Below are 27,452 nucleotides of genomic sequence, written 5' to 3'. Positions count from 1 at the left end.
CGAGATGCGATAATGTGGAATAAGATGGTCCAAAAGATTAGAAAAATGGCTAAAAAGACGTTGGGAGAATCAAAAGGTTTTGGACCCGGGGGCAAAGAATTATGGTGGTGGAAAGAAAGTGTTCAGAATAAAGTTAAAGTAAAAAAGGATTGTTTTAAAGAATGGTCTAGGTGTAAAAATGTCGAGACTTGGGAAAACTATAAGAAAGCTAAGAATGAGACTAAGAAGGCAGTGAGTGAAGCAATAACCGAATATTTTCGTGGATTATACCAATCTTAAGGAACCAAGATAGAAGAATTTACATATATATATATATATATATATATATATATATATATATATATATATATATATATATATATATATATATATATATATGCTTTCTAAAGAAAGATAAATAAAGACATAAGATTTGGTTCAAGTGAAGTGTGTTAAAGACGATGAAAGCTCAACTTTGGTTCAAGAAAAAGATATAAAGGATAGGTTGAAGACGTATTTCTATAATTTATTTAATGACGAATATGATATATCACCAGACTCTAGCAGCCTCAATATTAGAAAAGAGGATCGAAACTATAATTACTACCACCAAATTAAAAAATAAGAGGTAAAGGAAGCGTTGAAAAGGATGAGTAACAATAAGGTTGTTGGGCCAGACAATATACCTATTGAAACATGGAAAATTCTTGGAGAGAGAGGTATTTAATGGCTCACCAAACTCTTTAATGAAATTATAAGGTTAAAGAAAATGTCGGATGAATGAAGAAGAAACACTTTAGTTCCAATGTATAAGAACATGGGGGGATATATAAAATTGTGCAAATTATAGACGGATTAAACTTGTGAGTCATACCATGAAGTTATGAGAAATAATGATCTAATGGAGACTAAGAAAAAAGTCTCAAGTCACTGAGAATCAATTTAATTTTATGCTTGGAAGGTCGACCATGCAAGCGATCTATCTACTACGATATGTGATAGAGCAGTATCAGATGAATCAACAATACCTTCACTTAATTTTTATTGACTTAGAGAAGGTGTTTGATAGAGTGCCTAGAGAGATTTTATGGAAATTCCTAGAGAATAAAGGAGTTAGAGTTGCATATATTCAAACTATCCAAGATATGTATAAAGGGGTGTCGACTAGCATGCAGATAGAATGTGGTTCAACCCTAAGACCTACCTTTTAATCTTAATTTTAGATGTACTCAAGAAACACATTAGAGAAAAGGATTATAAATTAAAATGTTAGAGAAAATGCTGGGGTAACACCTATAATAGATAAGATAGAGAAAAATAGACTTATGTGGTTTTGACATGTAGAGAGAAGACATGTAGATTATGTAGTAAGGAGAGTAAATCAGATGGAGAGAAGTCAAACAATTAGAGGAAGATGAAGATCTAAAAACATTATAAGAGAAGTCACTAAAAAAATCTCGAAATTAACGATTTGGAAAGAAATATAATTCTTGATAAAATATTATGGTGAAAATTGTTTCATGTAACCAACCATATTTAGTGGGATAAGACTCATTTATCGTTGATATATACATGAGTAAATTTTTTGTAGGGGTATATTGTAAAATTTTCACTTAACATTAATATCCTCCTTTTATAATAAAAAAATATTTTATTCAAATAAAAAAATAATAAGATAATTTTGTTTTTAAATAACTTTTTTTTCTCCCTTTTATGACAAAAGTTACATAACTAAACTTTTTCCTAGATATAAGTGAATAGGAGAAGATACAGAATAGAGAACACTAATCAAACACATTTAGAAAGAAAACAAAATAAAACCATCGTGGACCTATCTTGAGAACATCCAATCATCTAATATCCATTAGAGATTGATTTGGATGTTGAAGTGAAAACGAAAGGTCCTACAGTATACAAATTCATCTTCTTATCATTGAGGAAGCTATAAGAATGAAGCTCAGCGCCACTAATCCCTTTGTTAAAGTCAGTGGGATAATTGCAGTTTTTCGAAGGAGATGCATCAAGGAAAGCTCTGCACTCTTTCAACACCCGTTTTTCTGCTACGAGCTCGACTTGAAACAATGTTGCAAGGAAATAGCCTTTTACATCGGTTGCATCACTTAAGAAAGTGAACGGTGTTGTTTCAAACCCATATTCATCAACAGCTTCACATGTTATCCTTATAACGGCTCCTATGGAAACAATGAATCAAATAGTTTACTTAATTAATGTGACTATATTATCCTTTTTCATAAATATTTATGCATGACAGTGTGAAAAACAGATTATCACAAAAGGTCCAAAACTTGTTACAATTAAACATCAATTAAATAGGATTTCATAAATTTTTTATCACATTTAAAATGTGGATAAATAGGTCTTCTATTTGTTTTGTCATAGTTAAATTCCAACTAATTGCTTCAAGATCTCCAAAAATTTGAAACGACTTTGATATGACTGTATTATTAATTTTTTTTAAAGATCCGTAAATAAAACGATAATAATCACTAGAAACCCAAACACACAACCATGAGTAACAAAATTCAAACTCGGATCAAACCTAGTAACTTTTGAATGAAAAAATATTTTAAACGTGACACTTGTGATAATAAGATAAGAGATTAATTATTATACACTGTCAGTGTAAAAAGTTTTACACAATCGATTCATCACCATCACTCGTTTGCATTACTTTATAGATTTTTAAAATAAAAGTCAAACTTATTTTAGTATCCAACGGCTATGATTAACTGACGGTGTAAAATCCTTTTACACTGTCAGTGTATTTCAATTAAATCCATAAGATAAAAAGAGTGTAATTACCTTCAAGTTGGATGAGTTTAGAGCCAGATTTGCAATAAACAATACCTTGAATGCCAATATTGTTGGAGAAAAGTTTTTCTGTAAAATTTGGTCTCTTGGTTACAACTTGTTTTTTGGTGCCATAGTCATTGCCACTAACATTACCAAAACTGCATGGGATTAAGATGGATATGTTCAGAAGCATGAAAGCCAGAAAATAGATATATGTAAAAGCCATTATTATATCTTAAGGAAGTTAGAAAACAGATTGAGTTCAAAAAATTAAAGATGACTAATTTATACACATGAATTAATGCAGGGAATTTTCTTGAACAATGCATATGTACGTAACATGATAATAATATATAATAGGAAGTAGGATATGACATGGATGCACGATTATTGCATGTTCTAAACAGAACAATTATAGATTTGTATCTTCAACTACATGAAAGCGGTTAACATATATTTTCAATCATTCAACAATATATTAAAGTATTGTGCATGAATTATAGAATGTTGGACAAAGTCTCTTTTTCTTATTTTAAATATTGTTTCATCTTTATTTTTTAGTCGTAACCAACATTGATAGTATTTGGAAAGCGAAAGATATGCCAATGATATTTGTTTGTTTCAATGAATTAATGAGTTAGTTAAATGCATTGCATGAACCCGTGTCAGATTTTATATCTTTTATTTAGGATCGATCACAGGGGAGACTAAAAAAAAATTAAAGGCTAGATTTGAAACACCTTGTACACTTCTATCAGTTTGGTCTAGCGGACACCAATTAGTAAATCAAAATTTATTTCACTTCAGTTCAGGATAATAAAATTCATCGTTTGAATGAAAATTATAATTATATAAATCATGCATATAAAATTTTACATCAATCAAAAGTAATTTGATATGTCAAAAATAATGATAAAAATTAATGATTTTCAAGAAGTTTTGTAACACGTTAGTCTTTATGCATCTCGTTGACATGTCAAATGATTTTCGATTGATGTTAAATTTTATAGACATGACCTATATGATAATAGCTTTCAATCCAACAATGAATTTTGTTATACGAATATGCAGTAAAGAGTTATTGAAGATGTCATGTTATTAAATTTGACATCTTGATGTCATTTAACCATATATATATATATATATATATATATTATATATATATATATATATATATATATATTATATATATATATTATATATATATATATATATATATTCTTGCTAAAAATATCAAAAGGTTGACTTCCTAGTTATCTGTCAGAGAAAGTTTAAAATGATTGGTTTGAGTGTCTATTTATGTATTTTCTCAGGTGATTCTCGATTAATTTTTTCATCCAGGGAATCTCCTATTTATATGGCTCAACTCATCTATGACCCATTACTATTTTCCCCATCATATCCCTCATAAAGGCAACCTCAGATAACATTCACCGCCCCTATAATTGTTAGGTAACGTTTTTCCCATCAATATCTGTAACTCTCACTTCATCATGGAACATTCTGTAATCGTTTCTTGTGAACCTTTATATGGTATCATAACATTGACATCGGATCCGACTTGTATGAAGTCGGCCCCAACGTACTTGTTTTAGTGTTCCTAACCGGTACTCCGACTTGTATGTATGAGTACGATCATCCGACCTACTTGCCTCTTCATACTCGGCTTTTTCAGCAAATCGACTCCATGGAATTCTGGGATGTACATAAGCATCCCCCGATCACGAGGTCCTACTGTATTGAAGTGTTCGGTCAAGACAATCTTGGACTTCCCCTATCTCTAAATCGGCCTTTTATGTGACGATTGTCAGTCATTTAATGATGACAGGTCTTCCTCTCGCCTCATCATGATGATTTTTATGAGAACTCCTACTTTTCATCCTTACCCTCTTTGAATTTTTTTACCGTTACAAGCTTTGTTGCTTTTAAAAGACTTAGTTTCTTATTGGAACATCTCTACTTTCCAAGCATTTTTCTTCCTAAGCGTTTACAAACTGATTTGTCCTTCATCCATCACTTTCTTTTTTCCTTTTTTGTTCTTTTTTTTATGTCTTCATTTCAAGACGATAGCTACTCAAAGGAATGTTCAATTTTTCTTACTACTAGTGATAGAAATAGGATTTGGAGTGCCTGTATGCGAGAGTGTGATGGTTATTTAAGTAGAGAAGATTTTGACCGGATTATTAGAGAAGTTTATGGTGAAATCCCTTCACCTATTAGTAACATTGATTTAGAATGTTCATCCTCGGGTTTTTTAGATACTCAGATGGATGCAACAAGATTGTTGATAAACAAAGAGGTCCTAAGTTATGATCATAGTATCATTGACGAAAGCTACATCTCTAAGCTTTATTCCAATACCTTAATCTCTTCAACTAGGAATGAAGAAGATGTTATACTAGAACCATGCATAGTTGGTGAGAGTGTCTATATCGCTCGACCCAAAGGAGTGTTAGAGGAATATTTCTATTTCTATTCAGGAGTAATCGAAGACTTTAAAATCCGTATTCCATTTACCGATTTTGAGTCCAATCTTCTCAAAACCCTAAATATAGTCCCTTCTCAGTTACGCCCCAATCGTTGGGGCTTTATCAAGGCATTTAAAATTGTATGTGATATAATGGACATAACGACAACCTTAGTGTTATTTTTCTCGTTTTTTGAGTTAAAGGGGACAGAAAAAGGAGGTTGGGTTTCCCTCTACGAAATTCCTGGGAAACGTTTTCTACAAGCCTACACTACCAACTATAAAGGTATTAAGGATAAATTCCTCTGAGTTAAGAGTGAGAAAAGATGTCCCCAAGTTATGTATGCTCTAGACGGGAACTACTATTTCCTGATCTATTGGCCGAATAGTCCTTTGACGATCTCTAGCTTTAACTATGACAAGTTGGATGATCTGGAAATTTTGTCTTTGGCCGTTTTAGATGCCTTCTATGTAGTAAAAGTTAAAGATCATTTACAGATGTCTAACGACCCTGAGCAAATTTATAATTTTTTGGGTAATGCTTATGTGTATTTATTTATCATTCTCTTATGATATTATTAGCCTTCATATTCATTGATTTTTATTATGATCCTCTTTTTTCAACAAAAAGGACAAATCTCAAGCTCTCTTAACAAAAGAACTGATGGCCGAAGCCAGAGCAAGGTTGGGGATCAATATGCTTTTAAGAGTGATCTGATGGGTATTCAGATCTATGCCCTCTAAAGGAAAAATGTGGATGTCACTGAGGCGATTCTTGTCATATCAGAGACCTAGATGATCTCTGTTCCTCCTCCTGGGGACTCAAAGCCGAGTTCTCCAAAGTAGTCATCAGAATAATCCTTCCTACGAGTTCAAGTTTTGGTCAAATAGCTTCGATGGTTTGAGATATCTTTACAACCATCTAAACACGATCGAAGATGTTGAGAAAGTGAAATCAATAAGTGCTCAACAATTAACCCAAAATCTTAAGGCATATTTAATGAGATGTGCCATCATGACTAGGGGTTTATTTGAAGTGGGTGATGCGCACAAACATAATGAGATTCTCTTTAACAAAGAGTTAACCTAGTCAAGGGATGATTTTAAGGTCCAAACTACCCATGTAGAGGAATAAACCAAAAAAAATTCAAAGATGAAGAAGCAGATGGAGACGTCGGAATCCTAATTATTGGAAATGACTAAGCAGAAGGAAATTACGGTGATCAAGTGCTCAGAACTGGAAGTGGCTAATGTCGACTTAACCCAAGAAATAGAGAAATCTAGGAATCTTAACGAGACTTTAAAGAAATATCTACAATATATCCAGGTGGACTTGCTTTCCGTTGGTGATGAAGCCTTTGAGAGGGCAAAAACCAAGCTTTTTGCATGGCACCAGACCTGGACGTGTCAAGGATGGATTTCTTCAAAGCTGTGGTGGACGGGAAACTAGTTGACATGGAAGAAGCTTCTTATAAAGAAGAAATCTTGAAGGGCGTGACAATGGATAATCCGACATCAGAAGCTCAGGCAGACGAGCATGAAATTTTAATTTACTTAAGTCTTGTTGTTGGTCATTAATGGTGATGTTCACTTTGTAATTTTTGAATAATATTTTGTTTTTCTACCAGACAATTAAGCTTTTTAAAGGCTCTTTTTTATGATGGAGTTATTTCCTTAGCCTTTTGCGTGTTTCCTTTGACTTCAAATATCTTATTTCTTATTATTTGAGTCACAAAATTCTATCCGACCTCCTAGGTCAGCACACTTACCTAAATTGGTCATAGACGATTTCTTTAGGCCAAAAGCTTCTATTGACATTCCTCGGCTGAATTCAATTATTCTAGAGGCTTCAATTAGCTTAGACTTCAACTAGGCCATAGGTTTTATTAATGTTACTCGTTCGTAGTCGATTATGTTAGAGGTTTCAAGTAGCTTGGACTTCAGTTAGGCCAGAGATTTTATTAACATTTATCGACCACAAACGATTACACTAGAGGTTTCAAGTAGCTTGCACTTCAGTTAGGCTAGACGTTTTATTAACGTTGCCCGACCATATCCAATTATGCTAGAGGCTTTAAATAGCTTGGACTTCAATTAGGCCAGAGGTTTTATTAACGTTGCCCGGAAACAACCGATTATGCCAGAGGATTCATGTAACTTGGACTTTAGTTAGGTCATAAGTTTTATTTACGTTGCACAACCACATCCGGTTATGCCAGAGGCTTCAAGTAGCTTGGACTTCATCCTGGATCGAGTCCTAATACCGTTTTACCTACTTTATACAATACATTTATTTTAACTATGGGTGCTTCATTAAAACCCTTGCCCTTGCAAGGGGAAATAATGCATTCCCTTAATTTTTATTTATGATTCTTATCACATAGTCTAGCTAAGAAAAAGCTTAAGACTAGTTACATTCCAGATCCTAGGTATTTCAACACCCTATAAGCTTTCTAACTTGTAAGCCCCATTATTCAACCACTGACGTATACGGAAAGGTCATTCCCAATTCGGAGTTAGCTTGCCTTTCTTCTTGGGGCCAGTCACCCTCTTTACCACCATATCTCTTTTATGAAATCCCTTTTGTCTTACTTTGATATTAAACCTCATGGAAATTATTTGTTTGATTGTGAACTCCCTTATCTGAGAGCCTTTTTCAAGTATTTGACCAAAAATGCTCTCAGGGATATGGTTTATCTCAAATTCTTCAAATGTGTGAGACATCTTGGGAAAAGTTTTCAAGTATTTGACCAACAATGGATCCTTCTTCTGAAACTCTCCACTGACTTGGCTGACCATTAATTGAGAGTCAGTTTGAACCAACAAATGTGTTACTCCAACCTTTTTTGCCAACTCTATTCCTGCAATCAAATCTCATATCCTGCCTAGTTTTTGCTAGCTGAAAATTAAAATACATAATATTCTAGGACCAGATCACCTGGTCCTTCTAACATTATCCCAACTCCACTTCCTTTGAGATTAAAGGACCCATCCATAGATAAAGTCACTTGCATGATGATTCTTCTGAACCAAGAACACTTAATTCAATCCGGAAATCGACAAGTACTTGAGATTCGATGCTACTTCGAGGTACAAATTTTATATCATATTGTAACAACTCTACCGCCCAGGCTACCATTCTTCCTGCCAAATTTGGTTTCTTCAGGACCTGCTTAATATGGTAATTGGTTTTGACAATTATAGGGTATCCTTGGAAATAATATCTCAACTTCCGGGCTATAATCACTACTGCTAACGCGAGACACTCAATCTTCTGGTAACATAACTCCGCTCCTTTTAGCACTTTACTAACAAAATATATCGATTTTTCTCCCTCCTCCGTCTTCTGAACTAACACAGAGCTCATAGCTTTGTCTTATACGGCTAAATACAAGATAAGAGGTTAGTTCTCCTTCGGTCTTACCAAGATAGGAGGTGCGTATAGGAAACACTTTACTTCTTTAAAAGCATATTCACACTCTTTTGTCCACTGGAACTTCGTCGATTTCCTCACCACAGTTGAAAAAGAAGTAAAGTCTTTCCCATTGATGATTGATTAAAAGAAGAAAAAAATGTAGAGAGAGAAAGTGAGAGAGATTGTATTATGAAGAATGAGTAATGTTCTATATTGAGTCCCACATCGATTTTTTAAAACTTAAGTTAAGTGTATATATAGTTTATCAATATCAAACCATTCGACAATATGGATACTTAAATGATACTATAATAGCGTGGGCTTTATGCTCAAAACTTTAATTTCAAAATTTAATTAATTTAATTTCTAAAAACTTAATTAAAGATATTATTTAATCTAATTTTAAAAAAATTAATAGTTAATTAATTATTAAACAAATAAATATCTTAGCCATCCTTATCATTTAATTAAAAATAAATTTATTTATTCTAATTATTATTGTCGCGTATGTAAAATTGGAGAATATTACAAAAATTCAAATACTATTAAAATTAAGAAAATCAAAATTGTTGTAGAAGGGTGAATTATTTAAAAAATTCAAACTAAAGGATTCACAAATATATTTAATTTTTTTTTATAGGGACTACTCCCTCTTAATTCAAATTGCTTATGAAAAATTATTATTATTATTATTATTATTATTATTATTATTATTATTATTATTATTATTATTATTATTATTATTATTATTATAACATGATGATTAAAATACTATTTTTTAAAAATTAAAACCATATCATCATCCATGTCACATATGTGTATAATTAAGTTGAATTTGCCGTGTTAGCATGTCATGCCACTTACCACGAGAATCATTATTGTGGACAGAAAGTTTGAAAAGGATTATTGTTGGACGTAAAAGTTTTGAAAAATTAAAAATGAAATTTATGATATTTAGAACACCACCAACATATTTACCTTTTAAAAACAAACAAATTTAAAGCAAATTTATAGAAACAGTTGTTCTCAGCTCAAAGATAAAAAATAAAAAGAGAAAAGTCTTGCCAAATAACGGAAATTGTATATACGCAAAAATCAAGAAATAAATGAAGTTTGGCTCATGATGAACCATGTTTTCATTATATAATATTCAATATCAATAACCAACGAATCGTGAAAAATTGAACAATTAACAAAACATTAAAACAAAAAACTCCAGAAATTAACAAATAATAAACAAAAACAATAGAACTTTGCAACCATCTCTATCTCACTTAAACACGGTTAATAACCATTAGGGACTGGTTTAGCTTGCGAGGTGCAGAAGAAAGGTGCCACAGAGTACAATTTGAAGTTGTTGTCAAGGAGACGATAAGAAGAAAGAGGAGCACCACTGATTCCGTGATTCACATCTGTGGGAACTTTACATGTCTCTAATGGAGAACTCTCTAGGTATGCTTTGCATTCATTGATCTTCAATTTTGATCCTAGACCAGGAAGTGACAATTTAGCATAGTAATAACCTTTACTATCTGTCACATGACTGAAAACTGTTATAGGACCTGTCTCGTATCCATACTCGTTCACACATTCACATTTAACTCGTGCAATGGCACCTGCATCACTCAAAAATGGTAAATATGTTTATTAATAATTTATCATCGCCTCCAAAGTCGAAACTGATTTCTTACATGGAGATCAAAAGAAATTTTTATATAAAATATAGTGAAATAGAGTTAGTTCAAGGTGAAAAAATTACCTTGAATTGGGTCATAATTGGACCCGGATTTGCATAAAATTGTTCCTTGGACAACAATGACGGTGGGAAGTTGCACTTGGTAGCTTTCTTTTGGTTTTGGAACTTCATAATATGGTTTTGTGGGGAGTGGTTTATAATCCGTAACTAGTTTGGGTTTCTCAATTTTTGGTGTTGGAACATATGCATAATTTGTTTTGGATTTGGGAATTTCATATTTTGGTTTGTAAGTTTCTTCGTACTTTGATTTTTCAATCTTGGGAGTTGGACTATATCTATAATCTGTTTTGGGTTTAGAAACTTCGTAGTCTGGTTTTGTTGGATTTTGTGTGTAAGGTGTTGTAGATTTAGGTTTCTCAACTTTAGGAGTTGGACCATATCCATAATCTGTGTTCGATTTAGAAATTTCATTGTATGGTTTTGGAGGATTTGGTGTGTAAACTTCTTCAGATTTGGGTTTGGAAACTTCATAATCTGATTTTGTTGGGTTTATTGTGTAAACTACTTCGAACTTAGGTTTCTCGATCTTAGGGGTGGGAGCATAATTGTAATATGTTTTGGATTTCTCAATCTTAGGGGTCGGGGCATAATTGTAATCTGTTTTAGGTTTGGAAACTTCATAGTCTGGTTCTGTGAATTTTGGTGTGTAATCTTTTTCTAACTTGGGTTTTTCAGTCTTTGGGGTTAGAGCATACCCATAATCTGTTTTGGATTTGGGAGTTTCATAATCTACTTTTGTGGGTTTTGGTGTGTAAACTTCTTCGAACTTGGATTTCTCAACCTTTGGGGCCGGAGCATACCCATAATCTGTTTTAGATTTGGAAGTTTCATAGTCTGATTTTGTAGGTTTTGGTGTGTAAACTTTTTCGAACTCGGATTTCTCAACCTTTGGAGTCGGAGTATACCCATAAACTATTTTGGATTTTGGAGCTTCATAGTATGGTTTTGCAGGGTTTGGTGTGTATACTACTTCAAACTTAGGTTCTTCAATCTTTGGAGTTGGGGCATATCCATAATCTGTTTTGGATTTGGGAACTTTATAATTTGGTTTTGCGGGGTTTGGTGTATAAACAACTTCAGGCTTTGATTTCTCAATCTTTGGGGTTGGACTATATCCATAATTTGTTTCAGGTTTGGGAGCTTCATAGACCGGTTTTGTGAGGTGTTTGTAATATGATTCAGACTCAAGTTTGTCTATCTTTGGTATCGGACCATATCGATAATTTATTTTGGGTTGGGGAACTCTATAGTTTGGTTTTGAAAAATGTGATTCGTAATCTGTATCAGGTTTGGGTTTCTCAATTTCTGAAGTTAGACTATACTCATAATCTATTTTGGATTTATAAGCTTTGTAGCTTGATTTGGTAGAATATGGTTTATTATCTACTTCAGTGTCGGGTTTAGACTTCTCAGTATTTTGTGTTGAACCATACCCATAATCTGTTGCGGAGGCAATAGCTAGCCACGTAAAAACAAAGATAGAGGTTGCGAAAATCAATTTATGATAAGCCATCATAAATTAATCTCTTTGTAATGTTTTAGTAAGGGCTATAGTGAACAAATGCTTTAAAGGAGTAGTGATGAGGTACTAATAACTCGAAAACCATAGCTATTTATAGAGAATAATGTCTGTCTAACATAAAAACATAATGCATTATGGAGTATTTGAATAATTGGATGGATCAAGATAATTGGTTGCACGTTGTGGCTTATAACTCACATTTTTATGGTCTACAGAACGTGGTTGCAACTTGCATCATATTTCATTTGCATGGTGTTTTCTTTCAAGAAAAGATTAAGAACCACCTCAACATACGACGGGTCACCTACCTAGTGAGTGGAGACCATGTCTTGCTCTATTAATTAATACACTTATAGCAATTTCAATGGTTGATCACATAAGTTAAACAATTTGGATTTGATAACAATGCACATGAACTTCCCACAATTACAATAAAATAATACTATGAAGTAGAATATGACATGAATGCACGATAAAGACATGAATTGCATGTCCCAAACAATTATCGGAAGCTTCCTTAACATTTACTTTCAATCAAGTTATGGATAAATTATCACATTCAATAAAATCATATAAATAAAGATTACATACACTTTATCCCCCTCTTCAGGGGCGTCCCAATCAATTTGAAAGTCTTGTTCTATTTAAAATTAAATATTTAATAGAGGAAAACATAATAAATTAAAATATATATATTTTATTTAATTGTAAATAAAATTAAATATATAGAGACAAAAATAATAAAAAATACTATGTAGAAATTTGATTTATTAAAGTTTAGTTATTCGCGGTTTTCTTCTTTTACCATCTTCGATTTATAAAAAAAAATTCATATCATTTAATAAAAGAAAAAAATTCTTTAAACAATTTCCACAATAGTAATAATGAAGTATTTTATTTAATAAACATTCAACAATATAAAATTATAAATTTTTAAAGTCTCACAACTACTATTTCAAATTTATTAATGTAGTGATTCACAATGATACAAAAATATAAATATTTTCAAATTTACATCTCAAAAAAAATTTATACGTTAATTTTCAAAAGTTTATTACCATTAGCTAATTATGTTGTAGTTCTTTAATATGCCTAAATGGGTTATATATTATTAGCTCTCTTCAAGCTTCGTACTCCCTCCGACCTTATTTATAAGCAAAAGTCTTCTAATTTGTTTGGCCTTAAATATAAGCAAATGTCAACAAATCTAGGTGCATTTAATGTCTTTATTCCAAAAGTTTCCCTGCATTAATTATTTAATATTGTTAGTAGAAAACAATTTAATTGAGGGTATATTAGTAATTGTGTTGTCTCTCTCTCACATGAAATTAAGAAACTTAAATGCACTTAACTACATTTCTTAATAAGCATAAAATTTGACTTTTTTTGTTATAAATTAGGCTGGAGAAGTATATTATTAAAAACGCATACACTATTTAAATTTTGCGTGTTTTGTTTTAACCTCTGAAAATAAAACCTTTGCATTTTAAACAGTGTATCTGTTTTAACTAAATATGTTGACTCGGTTTTGTACCAGTTCTCTTATTGTGTCACGCCACGTCACTGGAACTTAACATTTTTCTATCGATAATTGGTGGAAGAGACCAAATAGGATAACATAAGTGAAGTTAAGAGACTAACTTGTAACATTTTTTTAATTAAAGGACTAAAGAAGAATATTAAATTAAGATAAGGGAGTTGCTGATTAATTATGTCAAAGAATGTGTTAAAATCATTGTTAAAGTGTCTTTAAGGTAGGGGTATTATCAATTTCCTCAAAGGGAAATTTATCTACCATTATTCAAGAATGTCCAAGAAATCTTCAAATCATTGGAAAATAACTTATTTATTCTATGTCCTTTAAGGACAATACAACATCCCAACAACGAGAACAAATACCAAAGCATGTGTCTAACATACATTTTTCGCTATATTTGTTTATGAATGTGAAATTAATATAATTTATAAATTACAATATGAAATATGGGAGTGGAGATTCATAAGATGTCTTGTATACGTGTCCGACTTCAAATCAACTTGGACGCTATCTTTAACATGAAATTCTATTATCTCCTTAAAAATATCATCAATGCCAAATTGATGTTAAATTTATATTAACAAAAAACTTTGAAAACTAGTTTTTGAAACATTCTGTTACTATCCATTGGTTAGACCTTGTTGTTAGACATAGAAGATGTCATGTTTATGTCCATACTCAATTCAAAGATAAATATGTTGCAAGCTTTTGACATAGAGTTTATGCATACTCTCAAGTATGCGCGGTACTGAAATTTGAATAAATTAGATTAATAGAAAGAAATCAAAATCAATGTGTAAGCGTAGCTGGAATAGCTCAGTTGGTTAGAGCGTGTGACTGTTAACCACAAGGTTGGATGTTCAACCCCTCCTTCTAGCATTTTCAGAAATTTTAAATTATAACATTTTTTAATGTTAAAATAATTTCTTAAGTCTTTTCAACGTCATGAGAATTATCACTATCTCGGAGCACAAATAATAGATTATATTTCAAGAATCTTTAAATAAGCCTATAAATATTAAAACACAACTTACTTATTAATTACCTTATAAAATATCAATAGTTTGTCAATATATGTCAGAATTACATATGGGTTTGTCTAAGACACATTTTAAATATTATAATCTAGGAAACGATATTCAAAATAATTCTTAAACTACAATACATTTTTGGAAGAAGATATCCACATGACATATTGATTGCATAGCCTCGTTGGACCAGCATGGACGATGTCTTTAGATTGGAAATCTATTAGGTATATAATAATTTTTCTTAAATATAAAAGTGATGTTTGAATTGATTTGATTATTTATTTAAAAAAGAGTCGTTGAAATATCCAATTACTATCTTGTTGCTATTTATTGAAGAGATCATGTTTATGTCAATAGTAGGTTTAAATATATATTTGTTGCAAATTTTTGATAAAACATTGATGATTATTTTCAAGTCTATTAGTTATTGAAACATGAGTTAGGTAAATTAGAATAAATAATAGATATTATAATGGTAGTTGTAATATCATAATTGGTTAAAATGTGTGAAAGTTAACCCTAATAATCATAAAGTTGGAGGTTCAATTCCCTATTCACGCATTTTCAAAAAAAAAATATTTAATTTTATCTTTTTGTCCTTCTAAGGAACTTCATAAATTTTTATACGTTAATTTTCAAAAGTTTATTACCATTAGCTAATTATGTTGTAGTTCTTTAATATTCCTAAATGGGTTATATATTATTAGCTCTCTTGAAGCTTCGTACTCCCTCCGACCTTATTTATAAGCAAAAGTCTTCTAATTTGTTTGGCCTTAAATATAAGCAAATGTCAACAAATCTAGGTGCATTTAATGTCTTTATTCCAAAAGTTTCCCTGCATTAATTATTTAATATTGTTAGTAGAAAACAATTTAATTGAGGGTATATTAGTAGATCTGTTGTCTCTCTCACATGAAATTAAAAAACTTAAATGCACTTAACTATATTTCTTAATAAGCATAAAATTTGACTTTTTTGGTTATAAATTAGGCTGGAGTAGTATATTATTAAAAACGCATACACTATTTAAATTTTGCGTGTTTTGTTTTAACCTCTGAAAATAAAACCTTTGCATTTTAAACAGTGTATCTGTTTTAACTAAATATGTTGACTCGGTTTTGTACCAGTTCTCTTATTGTGTCACGCCACGTCACTGGAACTTAACATTTTTCTATCGATAATTGGTGGAAGAGACCAAATAGGATAACATAAGTGAAGTTAAGAGACTAACTTGTAACATTTTTTTAATTAAAGGACTAAAGAAGAATATTAAATTAAGATAAGGGAGTTGCTGATTAATTATGTCAAAGAATGTGTTAAAATCATTGTTAAAGTGTCTTTAAGGTAAGGGTATTATCAATTTCCTCAAAGGGAAATTTATCTACCATTATTCAAGAATGTCCAAGAAATCTTCAAATCATTGGAAAATAACTTATTTATTCTATGTCCTTTAAGGACAATACAACATCCCAACAACGAGAACAAATACCAAAGCATGTGTCTAACATACATTTTTCGCTATATTTGTTTATGAATGTGAAATTAATATAATTTATAAATTACAATATGAAATATGGGAGTGGAGATTCATAAGATGTCTTGTATACGTGTCCGACTTCAAATCAACTTGGACGCTATCTTTAACATGAAATTCTATTATCTCCTTAAAAAATATCATCAATGCCAAATTGATGTTAAATTTATATTAACAAAAAACTTTGAAAACTAGTTTTTGAAACATTCTGTTACTATCCATTGGTTAGACCTTGTTGTTAGACATAGAAGATGTCATGTTTATGTCCATACTCAATTCAAAGATAAATATGTTGCAAGCTTTTGACATAGAGTTTATGCATACTCTCAAGTATGCGCGGTACTGAAATTTGAATAAATTAGATTAATAGAAAGAAATCAAAATCAATGTGTAAGCGTAGCTGGAATAGCTCAGTTGGTTAGAGCGTGTGACTGTTAACCACAAGGTTGGATGTTCAACCCCTCCTTCTAGCATTTTCAGAAATTTTAAATTATAACATTTTTTAATGTTAAAATAATTTCTTAAGTCTTTTCAACGTCATGAGAATTATCACTATCTCGGAGCACAAATAATAGATTATATTTCAAGAATCTTTAAATAAGCCTATAAATATTAAAACACAACTTACTTATTAATTACCTTATAAAATATCAATAGTTTGTCAATATATGTCAGAATTACATATGGGTTTGTCTAAGACACATTTTAAATATTATAATCTAGGAAACGATATTCAAAATAATTCTTAAACTACAATACATTTTTGGAAGAAGATATCCACATGACATATTGATTGCATAGCCTCGTTGGACCAGCATGGACGATGTCTTTAGATTGGAAATCTATTAGGTATATAATAATTTTTCTTAAATATAAAAGTGATGTTTGAATTGATTTGATTATTTATTTAAAAAAGAGTCGTTGAAATATCCAATTACTATCTTGTTGCTATTTATTGAAGAGATCATGTTTATGTCAATAGTAGGTTTAAATATATATTTGTTGCAAATTTTTGATAAAACATTGATGATTATTTTCAAGTCTATTAGTTATTGAAACATGAGTTAGGTAAATTAGAATAAATAATAGATATTATAATGGTAGTTGTAATATCATAATTGGTTAAAATGTGTGAAAGTTAACCCTAATAATCATAAAGTTGGAGGTTCAATTCCCTATTCACGCATTTTCAAAAAAAAAATATTTAATTTTATCTTTTTGTCCTTCTAAGGAACTTCATAAATTTTTATACGTTAATTTTCAAAAGTTTATTACCATTAGCTAATTATGTTGTAGTTCTTTAATATTCCTAAATGGGTTATATATTATTAGCTCTCTTGAAGCTTCGTACTCCCTCCGACCTTATTTATAAGCAAAAGTCTTCTAATTTGTTTGGCCTTAAATATAAGCAAATGTCAACAAATCTAGGTGCATTTAATGTCTTTATTCCAAAAGTTTCCCTGCATTAATTATTTAATATTGTTAGTAGAAAACAATTTAATTGAGGGTATATTAGTAGATGTGTTGTCTCTCTCACATGAAATTAAAAAACTTAAATGCACTTAACTATATTTCTTAATAAGCATAAAATTTGACTTTTTTGGTTATAAATTAGGCTGGAGTAGTATATTATTAAAAACGCATACACTATTTAAATTTTGCGTGTTTTGTTTTAACCTCTGAAAATAAAACCTTTGCATTTTAAACAGTGTATCTGTTTTAACTAAATATGTTGAATCAGTTTTGTACCAATTCTCTTATTGTCACGCCACGTCACTGGAACTTAACATTTTTCTATCGAGAATTGATGGAAGAGACCAAATAGGATAACATAAGTGAAGTTAAGAGACTAACTTGTAACATTTTTTTAATTAAAGGACTAAAGAAGAATATTAAATTAGGATAAGGGAGTTGCTGATTAATTCTGTCAAAAAATGTGTTAAAATCATTATTAAAGTGTCTTCAAGGTAAGGGTATTATCAATTTCCTCAAAGGGAAATTTATCTACCATTATTCAAGAATGTCCAAGAAATCTTCAAATCATTGGAAAATAACTTATTTATTCTATGTCCTTTAAGGACAATACAACATCCCAACAACTGGAACAAATACCAAAGCATGTGTCTAACACACATTTTTCGCTATATTTGTTTATGAATGTGAAATTAATATAATTTATAAATTACAATATGAAACATAGGAGTGGAGATTCATAAGATGTCTTGTATACGTGTCCGACTTCAAATCAACTTGGACGCTATCTTTAACATGAAATTCTATTATCTCCTTAAAAAATATCATCAATGCCAAATTGATGTTAAATTTATATTAACAAAAAACTTTGAAAACTAGTTTTTGGAACATTCTGTTACTATCCATTGGTTAGACCTTGTTGTTAGACATAGAAGATGTCATGTTTATGTCCATACTCAATTCAAAGATAAATATGTTGCAAGCTTTTGATATAGAGTTTATGCATACTCTCAAGTATGCGCGGTACTGAAATTGGAATAAATATGATTATTATAAAGAAATAAAAATTAATGTGTAAGCGTAGCTGGAATAGCTCAGTTGGTTAGAATGTGTGGCCTTAACGACAAGGCTAGAGGTTCAACCCCTCCTTCTAGCATTTTCATTAATTTTAAATTATAACATTTTTTAATATTAAAATAATTTCTTAAGTCTTTTCAACGTCATGAGAATTATCACTATCTCGGAGCACAAATAATAGATTATATTTCAAGAATCTTTAAATAAGCCTATAATTATTAAAACACAACTTACTTATTAATTACCTTATAAAATATCAATAGCTTGTCAATATATGTCAGAATTACATATGGGTTTGTCTAAGATACATTTTAAATATTATAATCTAGGAAACGATGAGTTAGGTAAAACATTGATGATTATTTTGAAGTCTATTAGTTATTGAAACATGAGTTAGGTAAATTAGAATAAATAATAGATATTATAATGGTAGTTGTAATATCATAATTGGTTAAAATGTGTGAAAGTTAACCCAAATAATCATAAAGTTGGAGGTTCAATTCCCTATTCTCGCATTTTCAAAAAAAAAATCAATATTTAATTTTAGCTTTTTGTCCTTCTAAGGAACTTCATAAATTTTTATACGTTAATTTTCAAAAGTTTATTACCATTAGCTAATTATGTTGTAGTTCTTTAATATGCCTAAATTGGCTATATATTATTAGCTCTCTTCAAGCTTCGTACTCCCTCCGGCCTTATATATAAGCAAAAGTCTTCTAATTTTTTGGCCTTAAATATAAGCAAATGTCAACAAATCTAAGTGCATTTAATGCCTTTATTCCAAAAGTATCCTTGCATTAATTATTTAATATTGTTAGTAGAAAACAATTTAATTGAGGGTATATTAGTAATTGTGTTGTCTCTCTCACATGAAATTAAGAAACTTAAATGCACTTAACTACATTTCTTAATAAGCGTAAAATTTGACTTTTTTGGTTATAAATTAGGCTGGAGTAGTATATTATTAAAAACGCATACACTATTTAAATTTTGCGTGTTTTGTTTTAACCTCTGAAAATAAAACTTTTGCATTTTAAACAGTGTATCTGTTTTAACTAAATATGTTGACTCGGTTTTGTACCAATTCTCTTATTGTCACGCCACGTCACTGGAACTTAACATTTTTCTATCGAGAATTGATGGAAGAGACCAAATAGGATAACATAAGTGAAGTTAAGAGACTAACTTCTAACATTTTTTTTAATTAAAGGACTAAAGAAGAATATTAAATTAAGATAAGGGAGTTGGTGATTAATTCTGTCAAAAAATGTATTAAAATCATTGTTAAAGTGTCTTCAAGGTAAGGGTATTATCAATTTCTTCAAAGGGAAATTTATCTACCATTATTCAAGAATGTCCAAAAAATCTTCAAATCATTGGAAAATAACTTATTTATTCTATTTCCTTTAGGACAATACAACATCCCAACAACTGGAACAAATATCAAAGCATGTGTCTAACATACATTTTTCGCTATATTTGTTTATGAATGTGAAATTAATATAATTTATAAATTACAATATGAATTATGGGAGTGGAGATTCATAAGATGTCTTGTATACGTGTCCGACTTCAAATCAACTGGACGATATCTTTAACATGAAATTTTATTATCTCCTTAAAAAATATCATCAATGCCAAATTGATGTTAAATTTATATTAAAAAAAACTTTGAAAACTAGTTTTTGGAACATTCTGTTACTATCAATTGGTTAGATCTTGTTGTTAGACTTAGAAGATGTCATGTTTATGTCCATACTCAATTCAAAGATAAATACGTTGCAAGCTTTTGATATAGAGTTTATGCATACTCTCAAGTATGCGCGGTACTGAAATTTGAAAAAATTAAATTAATATAAAGAAATCAAAATCAATGTATAAGTGTAGCTGGAATAGCTCGGTTGGTTAGAGCGTGTGGCTGTTAACCACAAGGTCGGAGGTTTAACCCCTCCTTCTAGCGTTTTCATTAATTTTAAATTATAACATTTTTTAATGTTAAAATAATTTCTTACGTCTTTTCAACGTCATGAGAATTATCACTATCTCGGAGCACAAATAATAGATTATATTTCAAGAATCTTTAAATAAGCCTATAATTATTAAAACACAACTTACTTATTAATTACCTTATAAAATATCAATAGTTTGTCAATATATGTCAGAATTACACATGGGTTTGTCTAAGACACATTTTAAATATTATAATCTAGGAAACGATGTTCAAAATAATTCTTAAACTACAATACATTTTTGGAAGAAGATATCCACATGACATATTGATTGCATAGCCACATTGGACCAGCATGGACGATGTCTTTAGATTGGAAATCTATTAGGTATATAATAATTTTTCTTAAATATAAAAGTGATGTTTGAATTAGTTTGAATATTTATTTAAAAAAGAGTCGTTGAAATATCCAATTACTATCTTGTTGTTATTTATTGAAGAGATCATGTTTATGTCAATAGTAGGTTTAAAGATACATTTGTTGCAAATTTTTGACAAAACATTGATGATTATTTTCAAGTCTATTAGTTACTGAAACATGAGTTAGGTAAATTAGAATAAATAATAGATATTATAATGGTAGTTGTAATATCATAATTGGTTAAAATGTGTGAAAGTTAAGGTTCAATTCCCTATTCTCGCATTTTCAAAAAAAAAATCAATATTTAATTTTATCTTTTTGTCCTTCTAAGGAACTTCATAAATTTTTATACGTTAATTTTCAAAAGTTTATTACCATTAGCTAATTATGTTGTAGTTCTTTAATATGCCTAAATTGGCTATATATTATTAGCTCTCTTCAAGCTTCGTACTCCCTCCAGCCTTATTTATAAGCAAAAGTCTTCTAATTTTTTGGCCTTAAATATAAGCAAATGTCAACAAATCTAGGTGCATTTAATGCCTTTATTCCAAAAGTATCCTTGCATTAATTATTTAATATTGTTAGTAGAAAACAATTTAATTGAGGATATATTAGTAATTGTGTTGTCTCTCTCACATGAAATTAAGAAACTTAAATGCACTTAACTATATTTCTTAATAAGCGTAAAATTTGTCTTCAAAGATCTTTGCATCAGACTCCAAAGGGAAAATGATAGATGTGTTATCAGAATAAGGAATGACCATGGGACGGAGTTTAAAAACTCCAAGTTTGATGATTTCTGCTCATCTGAAGGAATAAGTCATGAGTTTTCCTCACCTATTACTCCTCAGCAAAATGGAATAGTTGAAAGGAAAAACAGAACTATTCAAGAATCTGCAAGAGCTATGATTCATGCAAAGAAGCTTCCTATGCATTTTTGGGCTGAAGCTATGAATACAGCTTGTTATGTTCACAATAGAGTTACCTTGAGAAAGGGAACCTCTTCCACTCTATATGAAATATGGAAAGGCAGAAAACCTACGGTGAAGTACTTTCATATCTTTGGAAGCAAATGTTACATTCTTACAAATCGTGAACAGAGAAGGAAAATGGACCCCAAAAGTGATGAGGGTATATTCCTGGGATACTCTACTAACAGCAGAGCTTACAGAGTTTTCAACTCCAGAACCAATGTCTTGATGGAATCCATAAACGTGATTATGGATGATAAAGATGAAGGATCCAATGTCATACAGGATGCTGGAACATTCCCTGAGACTTCAACAGACATACCAGTCAAGACTGAAGAGGTACAGGATCCTCCTCTTGAACTTGAGGTAGATGCATCCAACAAGGTGCCTTCTATCAGGATCCAGAAAGACCACCATAAGGATCTTATCATAGGGGATCCCAATAGTGGTGTGACTACCCGATCAAGGGAGAATAGCTCAAATTCCTGTTTTCTATCCAAGGTTGAACCAAAAAATGTGAAAGAAGCCCTGACTGACGAATATTGGATCAATGCTATGCAAGATGAATTGGAGCAGTTCAAAAGGAATGAAGTATGGGAGTTAGTTCCACGACCTGAAGGGACTAACATCATTGGTACCAAGTGGATTTACAAGAACAAGTCTGATGAGAAAGGAGTAATCACTAGGAATAAAGCAAGACTAGTGGCCCAAGGGTATACTCAAGTGGAAAGGGTTGACTTTGATGAGACATTTGCACCTGTTGCAAGGCTTGAGTCAATAAGATTGCTGTTAGGTGTTGCCTGCATTCTGAAGTTCAAATTGTTCCAAATGGATGTGAAGAGTGCCTTTTTAAATGGCTACTTGAATGAAGAAGTCTATGGGGAACAACCTAAAGGGTTCTGTGATCCTAACCTGCCAAAACATGTGTACAAGTTGAGGAAAGCTTTGTATGGGTTGAAGCAAGCTCCTAGAGCTTGGTATGAGAGGTTGACTGAATTTCTGATCTCTAATGGGTACAGAAAAGGAGGGATAAATAAGACCTTGTTTGTGAAGGATGAAGATGGCAAAATCATGATTGCCCAATATATGTGGATGATATTGTCTTTGGTGGAATGTCAGATAAAATGGTGAAACATTTTGTTAACCAGATGCAATCTGAATTTGAAATGAGTTTGGTTGGGGAATTGACTTATTTTCTTGGACTGCAAGTTAACCAAATGGAAGATTATATGTTTCTCTCCCAAAGAAAATATTCCAAGAACATAGTTAAGAAGTTTGGTATGGATAATGTTAGTCACAAAAGAACTCCTGCACCTACTCATTTAAAATTAACTAAAGATGAAGGAGGTTCCAGTGTTGATCAATGCTTGTATAGAAGCATGATAGGTAGCCTACTATATCTAACTGCCAGTAGACCTGATATTGCCTATGCAGTTGGTGTGTGTACTAGATGCCAAGCAGAACCCAAAGTAAGTCACTTAAATCAAGTCAAGAGGATTCTCAAGTATATCAATGGGACTTGTGATTATGGTATGCTATACTCTCATGGCTCTGAGCCTATCTTATCTGGATATTGTGATGCTGATTGGGTTGGGAGTGCTGATGACAAAAAAAGCACATCAGGAGGATGTTTCTTCTTGGTGTAGCGGGGTATTCGTTACCATTAGAGATATTGACTAAATCCAAGGTAAATCATACAAGTCGAGTCGCCACCGCACTTCTATTTATCCAAAGGAATGGTTAGAAAGCGAACAAAAACCTAAAAGTTTTAACAAAAACTAGTAAAAGAGAACAGAGATCTGGGTAAGGGGGTTGGTTATGTAATGGGAAGGTGTTAAACACCCAAAACATCCTAGGTACTCCTAGGGAGCCCTTTTCACACTTGTTGTAAGGTTGTTGTCTTGTGAAAATTTATTTGTGCAAACATGATTGAAGAGATGAAAAGAGAATATACAAGTTATTTTCATTTTGTGTTTGGATGGATAAACCCATTGCCTACGTACCATCTTATAAAAAGATTAGGATCAAAACCTCGTAGTTCGGGGTAAAAATCTCAAAAGAGTTGGTGAATTGATTGGTCCAAAAGCCTTAAGGTCTTTTGTTATAAAAGGGAGAAAACTCAACCAAACCACAAATCCACCATGTGAGGATAGCTTCAACATGCTAGTGAGGGGTTAACCCTATAATAAGCATGGAAGACTCATAGTCCATCACTAAGGATATATGTGAGTATTATATCTACCACAAAGATAACTCAAACCTAATAGCTAAAGGTTATGAAAAGTTTGATTAAAGAAGTGGCCATTGAAACCACAAAAAGACATTTGAATGGGTTATGTTTACCAATTAGAAGTATATACAAAAATGGTCAAAGTTGACTTAAAGATTCAATTCAAAATAAGTGTTATGAAAAGAAAGTTTGAAAATCAAAAGCATAAGGCTTAGGTTTCTAATAGTTGAAAACAAAGGTTAAATGTTTGCACAAAGAGTTTTGGCTTGGGTTAGAATGGGGAGAAGAAGAAGAATGGCTAAGTCCTAAGTAAAGCAAAAAGAGAAAGGATGAAGAAACAAAACCACAATGGAGTCCCTCTCTTGATATCATATTGATGATCCAAGTAGCCCCCATCCTTTGGAACAAGCAATCACAAAAATAGTAAGCTCAAGCAATCAAACAAGTCTCTTAAGAGATCCTCAATGTATCTTGTATCTTTCACTTTGGATGAGCATGGCAATGGTCCTTCAATTAAGCTTCTCATAGAATTCCCTAACACAAAACACACACATCAAAAGTTTCATGAAATAAACCAAGAATGGACAAGAGTGAGTTTAGAGATTTGGTCCTTCTACCCATCTTCATCATTAAGATCCTTTTACTTCAATTTTGCATAGGGAAAGTCCTAGAAACTAAGTCCATTTATCCATTTTTTGCATAGGGAAAGTCCTAAGATCTAAGTCCACTTCTTTCCATTTGGTTCTCAACAATCAAACAAAACACAAGCACAATAGTATATACACAATTATGTGCTCAAGTGAGCAAAGGGCAAATGGCATTAACATAAACATGTGCTCAAGTGAGCAAAGAGAAAAAACAAATGAATAATATGTACAAGAATGATAAATTGCATAAATGTAAAGTGCAAAAAGTAAATGTTAATGGTTAATGGTTAGTGTTAGTAGTTAGTGTGCCATAAGGCAAATTTAGCGCTATGTTAAGCAATCGTAATTGGACTTATGTAGAAGTCACAACTATCTGAGGCCGGTCAATAATAATGTAGGCAACAACACAAGTTAGAAGTCTTGATTAGTGAACCAAGTTCCAACAACTTGCCATGCCAAAAAGAAAATGAGAATTGATCTTGTATTGGTTTAAGCATTTTGCATGATTTAGAAAACAACCTATCCTTAATGCATAGCCATTCACTTGATCAATTGATCAAGATGAATTAGATTTGAATCAAGGAAGATTAAGTCTCCCTAATCAATGCTAACTTATCAACCTTCAGCTCATTGATCAAAGAGAAAGAAGAATGAGAAGAAGGAGATGGAGAATGGATAATGAAAATGGAAAGATCAAAATGCATCAAGTGAAATAAGATATACCAATCCATATGTATTGACCAAAGGACATTGAAAGTCAAAGTCAAACAATGATAAATCAGAAATGAGATGAAGATTGGAGGTCAAACAATAAGCAAAATATTTTTGGCATTTTTAATATTAAAATAAACTTGAATTAAAATAAATGAAAGGTCAAACTTCAAAATCACTTCAAATCAACCTTAAAAGGTCCAAGTAATTTATCCAAAGTTCAACAAGGTCAAACAAAGTTTGACAAAAAATTTCAGCATTTTTAAAAGTCAAAAACTATTTTTAATCAATTAAAAATGGATAAAAACAACCTAATTGAACTAAAATCTCAAATAAATCTCAAATCAATTTAAAAATTGATGAGAATATTTTTCATAGATCCATCATCATTCAAATAGGTTAGGAAAATATTTTTGTATTTTTTGAATATCAAAAACTATTTAAAATGAATTAAAAATAACCAGAAAAGAGAAAATTCATAAAAAAATATCAAATGATAAAATAAAAAATACTAAAAATCAGAAATGGAAACTAGAATTTATTTGGAGACTAATGCAATTGGTCCCATAATTTTTGGATTAAAAATGAGAGAGATATTGATTTTTGAAACAAAAGGGAATAAACAAAATAAAATCAGAAATTAGAAAATGTGGAAAATCCTGGCGCATTAGATCTCCTTTCATTAAATGACGTGGATGATCTGAAGGCAATGGCATGTGCGCGCATCATAGGACCTAGTCAATGCAACCACACATAGATTAAATAAAAGTCATAACAATCAAAGGCCAAGATCAAATCTGGAAAATGAATCCAAGGGTCCACAATGCATCTAGCAATGGGACGGCCACCGGAGCCACCTTCTTCTCCAGTGAGCTTGGATATTCTGGCCAAAATTGCAGAGATCCAAAAGGCAACCAAAATGTACGATCCATACATCTTCAGAAAGCTGGGATGATGTACATCATCCCTGTGCCACTCAATTCCACTCTAGATCTCTATATTGAGAGAAATCAGAGATGGAAGTTTTGTGGTGTTCATCATGAACTTAATGGATTTCAAAAATTAAATGCATAATCATGATGCCTCTATTGAGAGGGCTTCAGCCAACACAAGATCCAAGCAAATAGGTCAATGGATGATGAGATTCGAAGAAAATACCAGTTGAAGAGTAAGCTTGATTTCTAGAAGCTTGAGCTCGATTCCTTGCTTGCTTTGCCAAAACAGAAAATCAATGAACTAAATGATGAAGGTTTAGAAGCATTAGATCCAAAGATTCAACCAAATGTAGTTGAATATTGGATCTGAAAAATTTGAAGAAAATGAAATTGCTTCTTTGGTGAGAGGTTGGGTTTTGATTTCTGCAGCAATTCAGGTTGAATCAGGTGTGTATTTTGAATGGAATAGGGTCTCTATTTATAGAGGAAATGGCAAGGAGAATGTGATCAAAGCCGTGTGCATGAATTTGGATAATCCTTGCATGGGCTTGCATGATCATGCCCAAGGCCCAAAACCAAAGCCAAATGCAATCTGAAATCAAGCCAAGATGAAATGGACGTGTAATTTGAATGGAAAATGCTTGTGCATGGAAATTTGAAGTGTTATGCATAATTGAACCAAAAGCTTTTCCTCTTCAAAAATACCACTTGCCAAGCCCAAACATGATCATGTGAGTAATGGTTGGAAAGGTCTTGATGTAAGGAACAATTGTTATGTTGGGCCAAAAACTAATTGAGGTGTGGAAATTAGTGAATTTTGAGTTTAAAGTGTAATGTGCAAAACATGTCAAGGCAAAGTTTCTAAATTTGGCCAATGTTCAAGCCCTTCTGTTTTGATGATGCAAGCCTTAAATGAAAAACTCTCCAATATCAAAGTTGTAGAGCTTTACAAGACAATCAAAATGGACTTACATTTTGCATCAT

The 27,452-nt window shown here is 31.4% G+C and overlaps 1 protein-coding gene, 1 non-coding gene and 1 pseudogene across 2 annotated transcripts; 1 reads left to right on the top strand and 2 right to left on the bottom strand.

The window, feature by feature from the left end:
- Window positions 1-1,833: 1,833 nt before the first annotated feature.
- Window positions 1,834-3,051, bottom strand: LOC127091206 (protein SEED AND ROOT HAIR PROTECTIVE PROTEIN). Its single transcript, XM_051029771.1, has 2 exons — window positions 2,803-3,051; window positions 1,834-2,171 (listed from the first exon to the last, which is right to left on the bottom strand). The coding sequence occupies exons 1-2, from the start codon at window positions 3,017-3,019 to the stop codon at window positions 1,834-1,836; spliced, it is 555 nt and encodes a 184-aa protein (XP_050885728.1). The 5' UTR covers window positions 3,020-3,051.
- A 6,719-nt stretch (window positions 3,052-9,770) lies between these two features.
- On the bottom strand, window positions 9,771-12,007 carry LOC127091205 (extensin-2-like; annotated as a pseudogene).
- An 8,484-nt stretch (window positions 12,008-20,491) lies between these two features.
- TRNAN-GUU (transfer RNA asparagine (anticodon GUU)) lies at window positions 20,492-20,565 on the top strand. The gene has a single exon. It is a non-coding gene; the product is annotated as a tRNA-Asn (tRNA).
- The last annotated feature ends 6,887 nt before the right edge of the window (window positions 20,566-27,452 follow it).

Source organism: Lathyrus oleraceus, chromosome 6 (assembly GCF_024323335.1).
Source record: "Lathyrus oleraceus cultivar Zhongwan6 chromosome 6, CAAS_Psat_ZW6_1.0, whole genome shotgun sequence".
Lineage (NCBI taxonomy): Eukaryota > Viridiplantae > Streptophyta > Magnoliopsida > Fabales > Fabaceae > Lathyrus > Lathyrus oleraceus.
Note: the sequence above shows the minus strand (reverse complement) of the source record. Positions and strands in the feature narration are given on the sequence as shown.

What these genes read in the sequence shown, in the direction of transcription:
- LOC127091206 (XM_051029771.1), bottom strand. Translation starts at nt 3,019, where the DNA reads ATGGCTTTTACATATATCTATTTTCTGGCTTTCATGCTTCTGAACATA. An exon ending in TAAACTCATCCAACTTGAAG is followed by an intron (nt 2,172 to 2,802) that starts GTAATTACACTC and finishes TTGTTTCCATAG; the next exon opens with GAGCCGTTATAAGGATAACA.